This window comes from Copidosoma floridanum, unplaced genomic scaffold (assembly GCF_036245765.1).
Source record: "Copidosoma floridanum isolate Cflo_tuat_1 unplaced genomic scaffold, Cflo_Japanese_pri ptg000030l, whole genome shotgun sequence".
Taxonomy (NCBI): domain Eukaryota; kingdom Metazoa; phylum Arthropoda; class Insecta; order Hymenoptera; family Encyrtidae; genus Copidosoma; species Copidosoma floridanum.
Genome location: NW_028321907.1, coordinates 14,414,721 through 14,429,795, shown reverse-complemented (window position 1 = coordinate 14,429,795; position 15,075 = coordinate 14,414,721). Strand labels below are relative to the sequence as shown.

Below are 15,075 nucleotides of genomic sequence, written 5' to 3'. Positions count from 1 at the left end.
GAGTCTTAGGTCTCGAGTGCCGGAACGAGTTTACGCGACTTTGTGCTATGTTAATGAACATGGTGCTTTTTGTCTCAGAATAAAACGGAGTAAGATTGAATGCCAAGCGTGGGTTGTTAAGTTAAATATAAAATATAATCCATCCTTACAAATACATTGGTTGCTTCATCATCGAAAAAAAAGACATGAGAAATAATATCAACCGATTGCAGGTACACTGCAGTTTATTTTATTATAACTAATAACTCTTTATTGCTGTATTAATCAAAGGAAAATGCAAATGCATTCACTATTGAGAGAAGAAAAAACAGCGAAGAATAAAGAAGAGTTTGTTACTCTTCGGTAAAAGCTGTCTGTTGTGGATTCATCGTTTCATATTGTTTTAAGTAATTTATAAAATGTTTTTTATTATTTTTTCTGTTGAATATCGAGACCTAATTAATTTATACTTATGTTCTCAAGACATAAAAAAATAGAGCTGTAGTAAAAATTTGAAGAATTCAAATTTAATAATACGGTGCTTTTTAAGAGTCATCATTTTTATTATATTTTTTTTCTGCCTGCACACAAATGTTTTTTCTAAATATAATAAAGTCTGTGGTCAACAGGATCATCTTGAGAGTATCCTTGACTTTTTATTAACTTACTTACTCGTAAGTTGTAATTGTAATTGTAAATAGCCAATTGATGTAAATGAATCCACTAAATAAATAAAACGATTACTTTCATGACATCACATTTTTATAATATCATGTTAAATAATTTTCGTGTAAAAACAATACGTTATATCAGTGATAATTAAAAGATTCATCGCTCATGTCCAGCTGAAATAAAATAAACAGTATGATTCTCATTTGTTTTTACCCAGCATAATTAAACTTGACCAGTAGCTCACATTTCAAAGGATCTTTTTTTCATGTGTAGATATAACATGCTAGTAGTTAAGGTCGTTTGACCACTGAATAAAAATGTGAAATTCAGCGTAGCGTTAGCCTTATTTTTCAGTCACATGTGCGGATACTCATTGAGGTGTTTAACATTCATTAAATCGCTTGGCTTAATATGAGAGCACGGACGTGCAAAGTTTTAAAAAGTATTGAAATTTCCTTTGTGCGTGTATTTGATTAGTTGCTGGTTCGAACTCGAAAAATTTGCACTGCTTGCTTTTACAGGCTTAAAAGTGGGTCATGTGCAATGATGTTTTGCTTCCACAAGATTGTAACATTAAAAATACTACGTGCATACTTTAACTTATAATTATTGTTTCAAGCAACACTAACGGTTTCGCTTGAATGAATATCACATTTTAGTTTTTTTGTGTAGTGGATATTACTTTTCAGCAAATCTAACAGCTGGAAGGCAAATAAACATCGTCTTCGTAAAGCGTTACAGAGAGGACTAGTACTACGAATTTTTTTTTCTCTGAAACGTTCAAAAACACGAATTTTTCACGTTTTATATAGATAGGCTCAGTTTTTTCTGCGTCACCCATAAAATAATGAAAAACTCTTGTTCATCAAGCTTGCTCTGACCTTGTAAATTTTTATGAAAATAAATACATGTACCATTGTACGTACGAATATGTGTAGACATATGTGTATTAGTGGGGGAAAAAAATTATTTTATTTTTCTAAAATTTGAACAAGTCGCACTCTCCAATAATAAAACTACTATCTTGCCCAATACTCTCTCGCATATTTTCAACTAACACCTATCTGTGCATCGATTCTGATTTCTCTATGTATAGCTAAGCCTCGAAAAAATATTACAGCAGCAAAAAAAGTGTAGGAGAAAAAATTATCCCCGGCGTTTATATCCCTTTACAGTAAGAAATACTGAGAAACGAGGAGAAAAAAGAGCAGATCAGGTCTGCTCTCTTTCTTCCGCTTGGACGTCGATTCTATTATTTCATGTTTATCGCGGAGGTCCAAGGCACCTGCTTTTTCATGACCACTCTTTGCTGCCGACAGAATCATCCTAACAGTTATGCAAATTGAAAATTTTTTTGAAAAATTGAAATACTTGTGAAAATCTTATAAGACGTCAGATTTTTAGCCCATGTACTTTTTTAATTGAAAATATTTTATAATTTGATTTTTTAATAGATGGTTTACATTTATAAATATTCTCTTTCCGAAACCGTTCGAACGATAATTTATTATTAAATCGTAATTATGCCAGTATGAGGTTAAATCACATTGAAAACATTATACAAACCATACTCTAATATTTTCTTAATTAAATCTCTTACTGAGAAATGTGCGTTAAAAATATGCTTATCCAAAAAAACACAGCGAAAAAATATAACGAAAATTAACAGGTCTTCTCAACTCAAAGTTTTCGTCAATATCGACTCTTAAAGCACGCCTATGAAACTTGATATCCATTAGCGCCTTCCTTCTTTTTGCAAGTCCATAATAAGAAGGAGCGAAAATGACAAACCTTTTCGGTATCTTAGTTTTTTAAATATATGTATGCATTTGGTATTAATACATATAAAATATAATGAGGATCATTTTCCTGATGATGAAATAACCTTGTTACACTAAATTACAAGAAACTTTGTATCTGCCTAACCTAGATTACCATTTTGTTAATTACATTCATACAATACTTCAAGAACTAAAGACAGATCAAAAAGTTAATCAATACACACCCACTCTTACATATAAATTAACTTAATTAATGTTTTTTTTCACCTCAGAAAAAAAATGAAAAATAGGTACCAGTCAAAGTTTCGAGCGAATTTCCCACGTGTAATTTTCGCGAATCGCTCGTCAATGGCATACCATTGAAATGGGATTACCAATGCGTCTGTCATTTCTCACCCTACCGACAAGCGGAACTCTAGCCATACGTTACTGCTCGACGAGATACGTCTGCAGCATTCGAGGATTGCCTATACGTGTGTGCCCATGGACTATCCTTCCACGTACGCCTGCGAGCGGTAGCATGACTCTCGTGCCTCCCTCGGTATATCCTTATAATGTATGGGTACAGTATAGGATTTTCTCTCGGGGATGGGTGGTAGTAGGCTGAAAGCTGAGTATCCAAACGTTAGAAATCATTTGTCAGTGTCAAGGGTAGCTGCGCTTTTTACCACCAGCGTAGCTGCGGTCGGTTTTTAGATTTGATGACTTGGAAAATGATTGTTTTTCCCCAACGAAGTTTGTGTGGGGGAGAATGAAGTGTACAAATATTTCGTTGTCCTTGACTCATAAATAAAAAATAAAAAAATTAGGTGTCCTCTCAATCAAACAACCAACTTTATTTTAAATCCCACATAAAAAAATGTCCAAGGAGCTGAGTTATCTATGAAAAATTATGACGGTCGTAAAAAGTGGCTTCAGCAACTACTGAACATTTTTTTAGTCAATGTCTCTTAAAAATACTGCTACAACATTGTATGTATACACTAGTTACGGGCAATCTAAATACTCTTTAATTATCTTACATCCATTGAAACTCCAAATAATACTTGGAAGTTTCAAGCACCAAAAGGTATCGAGATGTTCAAAATTCATGCATACAGGCACAAACACGGAAAACACACACTGGGTCACTATAATTACTTTTGGTGGTTTTTGTACTGGCCGGTCAACGAGCGCATCTACGTACCTAGTATAGCATAGCACCGCGGTTTGCCGGCAATCCCACGCGAGTCCCTCACTTCACAGCACCATGTGTCGATGTAGTGCACCTGTCTGTGGCTCCTTTAAATGTATAGGCTTTTGAGCGCGTTCAACGTCAAAAAGGGATGAAAAAAGGGAAGAATGAAGTTTGCTCGCCATTACCAAATAAAATTAGACAATGGTGCCAAAAACGAAAGAATACAAAAAACAATTTGCTAACATCATAATTTGCAATTATGTATTTTAATTGGAATTTATGATCAATCTGCGTCACTCTGGTAGTGTTTAGAATTACTAAGATGAAAAGAAGAGGCTGTGGAGAATGATCATCGAAATTAATTATAACTTTTTATTACTAGGAAAAATAGGTCAGTGAAATCTTGGTGGAAAGAAGGAGAGAAAACAGAGCGCACACTTGTGGTGGAGAAATCGCATTTAATCCACTTCCATCAAAATAATAAAAGAAAAAAGGTAGAAGCCTTGTAAAACACGAAGCTGGAGTGAAAGAAACTTGCCGAGACTTTTTCGTCTCCTGTCATCTCTTAAGATCTTTTTTGTGACGAATCAGCAGTCCCGAGATCCTTTTTCCCCGTTTCATATTTAAAACTACAGTATGACAAACGTAACGAAAACAATTTTTTTGATAAATTATTTTGAAAACTTTTTTACAATAAAGTTAGCTTGAATAGTTAATTAAAAATAATTTACATGAGAAAAAAATTTATTATATCTGAGTAAATCTTCATAAGGGTAAAAAATTTTTTTTTGCATATGATGCTTTACATGATAAACTTATCTTTATTAACAAATACTCTAAGAAATAATTATTAGAAGCCAAGTAACATAAATTCAAAAACTAGAAGGGAACAATTTTTCAAGAACTATACGTACTGAATGCAATTTAGGTCGCACGAGTAACTGAAGTATAAAAAAGCAAAGAGTTCGACTATATTAGCATAATTGCATCACATTATTATGGCTTCCATACGATTTTGAACTGCTTAAAATTCGCTCAACTTTGATGAACTGTTTTCTACCATAATTCAAATATTTAGAATTTGATTGTCATTAATATTAAAATTTTTACCGTTTGCAAAGAAGCGAGAGATGATTTCATGTTAATTTTTAATTATCTAACCATGAAAAATACTCAGTGAAAATAGAAAAACTCTTTGTTTGCGTGTGCGTACATAAAATTAGATATTTTTTTTTTAAAGCTCCACGAGTAGAAATCAGTGAAAATAAAAAATAGTTTGTACAAAAATCTCTTAGTAATGTACTGCTTGAAGAATAAGGTTATTAAAGTAAGGTTTTCAGTAAGGTAGGAATTTTCACTGATATACATACCCTTCATGAAGAAGAGTTAATTGTAATTTTAACAAAAAAGTCCAGACTTTTTGTTTATTAAAATTAAAACTTATAACAAGACTGTTTGAATTTTTTTTTTTTTATAATACACCGATGAGTACCAGTGTAACCGAATACTATACTAAAATACTAAGCGAATCATCTTTTATTAAACAGACAGTCATTAATAAAAGCTATGATAAGTAACAAACTATTAACCAACACTTTCATATAACAACATTTAAACCTTATTAACACTTATAAACAATATTTACTCCTTAAGTACGCTCCACCATATAAGACAAATAGAATCCAAGTAACTATGAAAAAAAACCGAACAAGAGGGAGCGAAAAAAGTTTTCCAACAAGCACCCACCGCAATATCCAGCAAACAGGTTCCCGCAGACTGCAGTCACCCGAACAACAAGCGTGAAGCTTTTCACATGAGTTGAGCCGGGCAACAATCAATCCATTACACGAAGTAGCTTCTCCGAGCGTATGGGTTTTACAATTAAAAAGCCCGGGAAAGATGGTAGCCCTTTAGCAATCAGTAATTAATTCTCGAAAGTTTGGAGTATCGCTTTGTTGAGATTAAGATGGAAAATGACAGAAATGGAGGACAAAATAATGCAAAAAAGAGGTCCAGAGAGAACACTACGTGTAATTGAATTTTCGACGTGTTTGAATCTGTTGTAGATGGAGGAGTGGTGGGTGGCTCGAGGGCGGGCCCAGTGGTCACACCACATACGATTGAGCTGACAGCCCGCGGCCGGGTGCAGCTGCTCCAGGCGCCCCCGGAGACCGCCAGGGCCTATTTACCGCCCGAGTACAGGCCCGGACGAATATACTCGGACACAGACTCGGAAAAGGTGAGTGATTAGATATTATTTACTTTTTTTTGTACACCAAGTACATGAAAAAAGACTGACGATACCCCATTGGAGATTCTCAATTGTTTGGCCAAATCGATTGATTGAGCTATACTTAATATGCCTTTTTTAGATGTTTGCTGTAAGGTTATAGAATCCACTTGAGAGGAGCTAGCAATTAGTTTTGTCTACCAAATTTTTTTTTTCTTTGCTTTGTTTTTGTTGATTTAGTTACTCTACTATTCGTTACGAAGGAATTTTATAAAATTGACATTAGTTTATCAGAGAGGTAGTGAAATTCATTAAAAGCTGTAATAATGTTGGCGGAAAGTAACTGGCGAAACACGAAATCCAATACTAATCAAAAACTTTCCTTGATTACTACAACATATTTATAGTGTAGGTGAAGAGTATTCAAATAAAAACTAATAAGAAAACTATTTCATATTACGAAGTAACATAATTTAATTTCTGTATATCAAGCCAAAGCCAGCTGGCACGTTTTTACATTAATTATTAAATAATTAACGAGTTAATGGGCTACTAAATGAACACCCCCATTCATTGGTTCAGCCTTATAAAAAAAGTATGATACAAGTAATCTAACGCTTTTTATACATTTAAAAGAGTTTATTTTAACTGAAATTTAAAAATACGAAATCAAAAAACTTTTGAATATTCGTTTGTTAGTTCTCATTAGGAAGAATTTCATAGAAATATGAGAGCAGCAGTTTGAAAAAAATTTCAAAATAAAAAAAAAAAAAAAAAAAAAACATAATAACAAAGTCGTTCTACGCACAGGTTGATGCAATATTTATGCCAGTTGAAAGGACCGCAACCGTATCGATTTAATACCCGTGCTGAGGATGAAAAATGCAATGTAAGCCGTTCTTATTTGAATCGTAATGAGGTTATTTTCCGGCCTTACTGCTTTCCCTCTTTCGCGCTTACGAACATCTCATCCCCTATAAATAACTATCGAAAATCGATGGCAATCGAGTTCGTTCTAGCGAAAAAGTCAAACGACGCCACTCTTGACGTCGATGCAACGGGAGACGGGAGAGACATATATAAAAACACAAAGAAACTTCCTTATATACAAGCAGGGCATACAAAACAGTTCTAGACTCGTTGAAACAAGAGCTGCTGGAAAGAGCAGAGTATAGGAGTAAAAGAGAGAAACAAAGTTGAACAGGGCTATTTTTAATCAATCTAAGCTAATCAATCTAAGCTTGAGCTGTGTATTTCTTTAATGGCAAACAAGCAGATATAGGTAGAGGATGACTCAGCGGGCCAGCGCAAATGAAATCTAGGTAGTCGTAATTAATGTATATTGTGGCACACACGCGCTTGCTTCTGCTCTCTTGGCTCGCATCAAAATGACATGATCGAGAGGACAATGCAATCCAAGTCAATTTTGAGTTGTATCGTTATAATTATGGAGGTTTCATTGCGGGCAGATAGCGTTGTAGAGTGAAATTTTATATTCTTACTGATGGCTTCGACAGCCCTGAGAGTTTGGAAGAGTTAGGACAAAAATGAGAGAAAGCCCGCGTGTGCGTGTCAGAAAGCTCATGAAGTGGAAGCAGAGAGAGAGAGAGAGAGAGAAAGAGAGAGACAGAGAGAGAGATAGTTGATATTTTCGCGATATTTCGATAATCTACTTAAATAATCCATTAAAAACTCTGAGATTGATTGGGAGAAAATCAAAACGCAATTCCGCTGAATGAATTATAGTTAGAGTTTTGATTGACTTGTTGCAGAATTCATTTGGGTTACAAATAGTAAAATATTGTCCAGCATTTCGTTAGAAATTCACATATCTGTTTTGTTCGAATTTATAGTGACTCCAGTGTTAGTGATTGGACACCTTAGGTTTCGATTTTTTGTGAATACAAAATGCTGTAATCACTAATTAGAATAAATTGGTTTTATGGAAAGAATGAATTACAACCAGACTTAAACAACTTTTTAGTCACAAAATAAATTGTTAATTATAATTTTTCATAATGTAAATACAAACTTGATTCAACAAATAAAATAATTCAAAAACGTATTTATTGATAAATCTTAAAAATCTTGAAAACTAATGTTTTTTTATGAAAATTACTACATAGTACCAACGAATTAAAATACTTAAAAAAAGAAATGAAAATCAAAAAACAGTAATGATCCTAAAAATTTTCAATTTTTTCAATAGAATACACTTTTATTCACTAAGCTCTAAAATGTTTCCAAATTTATCGCACAAGAGCAAGAAATAATTTTATTTCAGACAGCCCTTCAAAAGCTCTCGTACAAAAATAAAGCCAGGAGGCAACCTGATTCCAATCGCGTTAACTACACAGCGGCAGGCGCATTCATCGACAAGAAAAATTCTCTCTTTGTCATAGGTAGGGGGGCACACAACGACCAAGTGGATCGATATCTGCCACGCGAGAACAATTAAGTCTCACAACCATCTACGACACATGCACACAGTAGCAGCCTCACCAGCCATTCTCATGTATTATCTTCGTAGGGCCGGTATAGGTGCTACATCCAACTGTTTTTCTTCAACAACATCAACAGTATTTGCATAAATATATCGAATCTGGGAAGAAACGGTGGTGATTGCAAAAAATCAGAAAGGATAACGGAAGACTATTGTTACGATCCTTGGTGATCTGTTTACATGAAAAAATATTACCAAAGAACTGTTATATTCCTGTTATTTCTCACTGCCTCCACTTTTTCATTGGCACACCAAAGCAGGAAAAAGTCTCAGGTGCAATTTTTTTACTAGAGTAAAAAAGAGAAGTCTTTTTTTTATTCAGAAAACTTCCGGCATTGAAAATGAGTAGAATACAAAGTGAGAGGCATTGTACTCTGATTCTTTGGCTGTGAAGGTGTTATTTGCCGTACTAGAGGGGCGTGAAGTAATACAAATTGTTTCCAGCTACTCGAATCGCTCAGTACCTAAATTACGCTTTAGATTATTATTCGGATTAACCGAAAATTCCGTATAAAAGCAATAAAATCACTGAGTAAGTTATAATGAAATACAGAAAAACAGTGATAGTAGAATAACACCGCTATAATAACACTCGATAGATTTAAAAAAATCTATGGATGTTAGAAAACACTTGATAGACTTGTTTAATCTATACGACGCGACTTTAAGGGTGTGATTTCAAGCACATTCTACCCTAATTAAATTTTCCAACATGACAGCCAGCAGCGAGAAAAGAAAAAGCTACAAAAATTTATGTACCTATCCACGAGATGGGTATTCCTATAGCAAATAATTTCGCGTGGCTGTTTACAGGTTTCCCAGACTCTCGAGCCGATCGATGTTGTTGTAGAGCTATTTTTATTCTTCACTGAAAAAAAGGCGTATACAAATTTGCTTCGTTACCTCCCATCAGAAACTTCTAGAATACCCTGCAATACTGCCCCCGAGTAAACAAACATACAAAGCGTAAACGTACGAGCGAAAGGGCGGCAATGGCTGTGTATTGGAAGCAAGCGTATCACAGAAAGTGTACAGTAGTACTAAAGTGGCTCTCTCGGCCGACGACGATGGCTGTTATTCTCTCGCTATCGTGACTCCGGCTTGTTAGGTGAGAGCTGTTTTTGAGAAGGATGGAGAGAAAGATCTGGGTCTTTCTTCGCTCTGCGGTATTGCCTACGCTACTCCCTTTCGTTTGCTTACTCGTTCTTTTTTCTTCTCTTTGTCAAAGTCACGTTACCTCTCTTTTTCTGCCTTATATTTTATTGCTTCCGAAGTTTCATAATCAATTAAATGCTGTTTTTTCACCCTTCCTGGGTTCTCTTGGCTCGTCGTGATTCCAATCTTTCATTTTTTTCCTAAGCTCATGTTTTATTGGTTCCATGGTGACCTCGTCTACTGCAGAAATTTCGATTGTGTATTTTTTTGGATAGCTCGATATGTAATTGGAAGATAGGTTAGGTTAACAGGAAAAAATTTTATTTTAAAAACGTTTTATTATGAATGTTTAATTACAATTTTGTTTATCATGAATTTATTATCGTTCACCTGCGAAGGTAAAACATTGGCGAAACACATTTGTAAAATACAAGGCGAAAATCATTTGTTTACCTAGATAGAACATCGACAGCTAGATAGAAAAACTGGATCAAAAAAATGTGCATTTCACAGTACAGGTCAGGCTTCCTCTCTACCTTATCACGCGTTCTTATGCTCAAATCGCACTTTCGTTGCGACGCAGCGACCGGAAGAGAGCGCAAAAATTGTCGCTCGAGTAATCCCCCTGATATTTTTATATATACGACGCGTGATGTAAAGAGAGCTTTTGGAGGAGAGCTCTTTTTTCAGCCGTTGTATTGCACAGAAATATAACACTAGTACACGCGCACACTTGCGAGTATGACATTAAAAATTGGAAATAAGGTCACGAACTTCCCTCATCGTCATCGCTGGCACGTGGTAACAAAAAGAAAACTAAAAAGGAAAAGGAAGGAGAGAAATCCATCCCAGAGTTTTCAGCAACTGATTCGTAAGAATGTCTCTGGAAGTTCGCCTTAAACTCAACAGCACTATTTTTAGTTGCGTTTCGTGTGAACCCGAAAATGGTACACTTATTGATGTCAACTCCCTTGGGAAATTCTCTCAGCGCAATAGTAGCCGCTGATACAACACCGGCCTGGACTTGTATCATAGGTCCTATGAGGGATACCTTTGCCAAAGTACTCGTGAAAGCAATAGTCATGGCAGTAGTTTTCTCTCCTGATACGTTCAATTGAACCGCTGTTGTGCACCTTTTCGTTTTGATTAGAATTCCTTTTGTGAGACCAATACTCGTTTCTGATTAAATGTGCCCCTCTTAGAAAGGAATATTATTAAACAGGTTTTCTGTAACTTACATATTGTTCAGTTTTCACTATGACTCGTCATTTAAATTCACATCCTTTCATATACCCTACCATATGAGAAATTTAATAAGATTACTTTAGTACTGAGAGCTGTTAGTACATTTTTAATGCGAAAACTTGGGTAAAGAGCCATTTTGTAAAAATGTTTCAGAGAAAATCCATTTTTTGATACAAAAAGAGCAAATATGCCCATTGTGTGCCGGTGCTAAGTACACTCCAATGATTGAAAACACTTTATTAAGTAAAATAAGCAAAAGACCACAGTTCCAACTAAAAATGTTGGGTTAATTTCATTTGTCAGGAATTTAATTTCAAGTAGAAATTGTTAATGTTTAGTGAGACACAGTAATAAATGTATACACACAGCAACATTATTAACAAATGTTAAATATTATTGATTTGGCAACGATCATTTTTCATCTTATCGTAAATAACTATTAAAGTTTAAAGAAGAGTTTATTTCTATCATATCTATTCTCTAGCGTTGCTTGAAAAGAGAAATCCAAAGCAATTTCATTAGCGAATCTTTATCTACCTGCGCCCTGCCCGTACGCGCACGAGTGTGTATGTGTGTCAATCGACACTCGAAAGTTTCAATCTCCCAGGGACTCTCGCTTCCTGTCTCTGAACGCAGCAGTTGTCCATTTCCGTCGGGACTCAATCATTGGCCAATCAGTGGGAGAATACGCGCGTGGACTTGGGGAACTACTAGTGGATGCCAAACGACTCCCTCTAGCAACTTTGTCGGTGCGATTGCGAAGATACTGCGACAAAATAACAAACATCCATTCGCAGACTTTTGCGTGTGCATCAGCTCCAACTAGTTGGCCTTTTTCCTCTGTACATGTAGAGCTATGAAAAGGGGCAGTTATTTTCACCGGTCAAGCGTGACTCAAGTACCCCCTGTTCGTTCGATTATTGACTCTCAAACTTCCTCATGACTTGAGGGTGATTCGCCGGCTTTTATTGGCCTCTTTTCTTTCAGTAATTATCTCCACTTCCTTACAACAGCAGCTGCTACTCGCGTTCTATACAACCTAACTGTCGAAAGTTTTCAAGAAATTTTTCGATACCATGTTTTCGATACTTTTAACGAAGAATGAATTTTTGACACAGGGAAAATTTAATCGAACTTCTTCTCCGCTGTTTCTATACACATATACACTCTAATATGTTTTATCAGAAGTAAGTTATTGTCGATGTATAACTTTCCAAGCAATTTTATAGAAACCTTATTTCAAACTCCAAGTTTCCAAGTGCAGCTGCTACTCTGGCCTCGTTAGTTTACTTTTACTCGTATAAATTAATTGTCAACAATTGACGCCCAATATTTGCTGAATATTCTCACATGCTTTTGCATTATCTAATGACATTATTTATATTCGTTCTCAAACTAGTTGGTCTGAGTGAATTACTTGTTATAAACAAATTATTTACGCTCACGTACTTTGTATTTTAGAACAACAATTCAAACTTGGGTAACTTTATAATGAGGCCTCATTTTAACTTTACATCGTACGTATAAAATCGGATATCTTGTGAGCGCTAGAATATTAAAAATTCCATATTAACCACAGTTATTTGATGCCAAGGCAAAATTTGTTTCAGACCTACAAGAACCTGTACATAGTATATCGATTGAGCAGAAAGAACCGTCACTAACTGCATATGTAAAAAAGTGTTCCCTGCTCAGCCCAGCTTTTTACGATTGTATGCTTCTAATTAGGGGTGCGTTGATTCACGCCTCATTAACGAAAGTGAACTTTCTTCACGCTATGCGGTAGGCACGTATGTTTCGTTAAGGAGCAAGATTTTCCAGCTCTTTCTTTCTCTTTTTCGAGCGCGGTAATTAACGCGGTGAAACATCGATTTCGAATAGGACTTATGCATGATGAGAATATACGAGAAATACAACGATCTTGATTATGTTCTTGAAAAATGATAATGATTCGATGTACATCTTGACTTGACATTGTCTTGATTTTTAAGACAAAACAATACCATAATTTTCTTGGGTCTTGCGGCAGCTCTAATTCCGAGTAAAGATGACGTTGGAGACGGCTTCCATTATCTTTCCAAGAGATGGGAATTAATTGGAAATGGCGATAATTCAGTTTGAAGGAGCCCTACTTAACTTTTAGAGCAGAGCTGACGAGAGAGATCAATAAATCGTTGAAGTTGGTTTTGGTTATACCGACGTAAAATACATTTTTAACAGTACTTACTACCGTGACAGATGTTCAAAAAAATTATTGTAACGATTAAATAAATGTACTTCTTCAAACACTTGATAATAAAAATTTAAGGATCACTAATGATTGAAACCTCGCTGGTATGTGTCTGATCCAGAAATTAGTGAAACTGCTAATTCCAGTTAACAATGCAACAGACTTTTATAAAAACGTAAGAAATCTCCCTACGTCACTGAGTAATATTTTCATTCTCGAGGGAAAATTTTTTTTTCAATAGTCAAGCTTTGTCAAAAAAAAAAAAAAATTTCTTAGTACTGTACGTAGTGAAAAAATACTTTTGTTTTGATTTTCTCTTCAAGAATTTTTTACTTTACTTGAAAGATTATAAAAAGTAGGAAGGAAAAAAAATCTGAAAAGCAAGTGTGATCGTCACAGTAATCTTAGCAACGCCAGCAAAATTAATTCTCCATCATAATAATCGTCAGCTTTTGACGGAATTTCCGTTTACCGAGTCAGCTAATAAGAAGTAGCAGCAAACACGCGACTCATGTATAGCAGAGAGTACACCCAACGCAAATAAAGAGCCCAAGCTTGATTAAAATGAGGTCTGCACCACCTCTAGCACGTATATGTTCATGTTCCATGTCTTTAGGCGCGCACGTATGAATGTCTGTAAGAGGGCCAGATGAAGTTTTTAATGACATCTTGCTGTTTCTTTTTCAGATGTGGATGTACTCTCTAGGTAGGGCTCTGCTGGACACGACACCGAGGGCCACGGCGCTTACGGGCACCGTATCAGTCTCGCCCTCTTCAGCACTGCAGTCGGTGCTTGCTGCAATGACCGAGCCGGATCCACGACGCCGAGCATCACTCATGAATTTGCTTGATGTGAGTATTACTTTAAAGCTTTTTATGTATACACGTAACTGTTTCTACTGGTGGATTGCTCTTTTATCAAAGCTGGCTTTCTCCAGCAAATTAGGGGATAGTTCGTCGAGGTTGTTGAATCTTTTCTATAGTTTAAAGTGTTTCAATGAGCAACCAGAGCTGATATTTCTTTATCAAAAATAGAAACGATTATTTCCCTTTTCAGTAGGTATGAATAGCGCAAGGTAATGACATCTACATAGAATCAATCAAGCAACTGTATCTTGTGGTAAATCCTTCCCTTTCAGAAACATGTATGAATGACACAAATTTTAATCTAGTTTAGATGCAAGTGAATTTTTTTCGATATCATTTGGTTTTATTATGTTTTAAGCAAAACTTATTTTTGACCACCTAATCGCATTGTAAAAATATAAACACAAAAGATAATATCACTTTAAAATAGAGAAAAATTCCTACAGAAAAAAAGCAAACAAGCACTTACACACAACTACTGCTAAGTGCGACAGCGAATTTTAACAGCTGAAGGAGAATAGGTGAAAAGAAAAGAAGCAATGGAGTCAGATTCGTGTTTTTTTTTTTTTTTTTTTTTTTCTTTTTTCAGTGTAAGAGAAAAGTAGAAGCAACATATAACGACTCGAGAGAGCTTTGTACTGCAAGCTTAGAAGAAGAACATGGCCACTAAGTACTCCAGTAGAACAGTGCCTATCCCGAAGACTTTTTCGAAGAGCAGCCTTTCACAGAAAGTGAACATTTCCCCTCTCTCCATCCCCTCATTTTTTCCCTCTCTTTCTCTCTAAAATCTCTTTTTTCAGCCAAAGCACGGAAGTAGTTATGCGAGTCCTAAATTCCATCGACCATGGCTCTTTAATCCAGCTTCCTCACGCTTCCGTGTAATGTAGGGTGGTAAAATTGAAACCTACCCAACTTGGGGCCGCACTGGCTTGGCTTTTATGCCGTATACGAGCGAACTTTGGAGCCACGGCTGCAGCGCTCTAATAAGTTTATTCGTTAACACTTTTTTTGGTTTCTTAGATGGGCTGACTTAATTTGACTCAGCTACTGTGTCCCAAGAAAATTTTTACTTGCTTTTTTGGTGTTACTTTCTATTTCAAAGGTATATCATATTTGAGTTGGTCTACTAGAAACAAGTATTAGCTGATGGCATCCAAGTTCTGACTACCCACATCAACCACTCTCACACATACTTTTCTAGATGGATAAAGCAAAATTTTGTTATCATACGTATTA

The 15,075-nt window shown here is 35.5% G+C and overlaps 1 protein-coding gene across 1 annotated transcript in view; it reads left to right on the top strand.

Moving 5' to 3' along the window:
• LOC106639698 (uncharacterized) overlaps window positions 1-15,075 on the top strand; it is a 107,394-nt gene that overhangs the window by 61,151 nt on the left and 31,168 nt on the right. Inside the window, exons 3-4 of the mRNA XM_089596228.1 lie at window positions 5,676-5,848; window positions 13,660-13,824. Of these exons, the coding sequence (XP_089452354.1) occupies window positions 5,676-5,848; window positions 13,660-13,824 (338 nt within the window). The remainder of the gene's footprint in view (window positions 1-5,675; window positions 5,849-13,659; window positions 13,825-15,075) is intronic.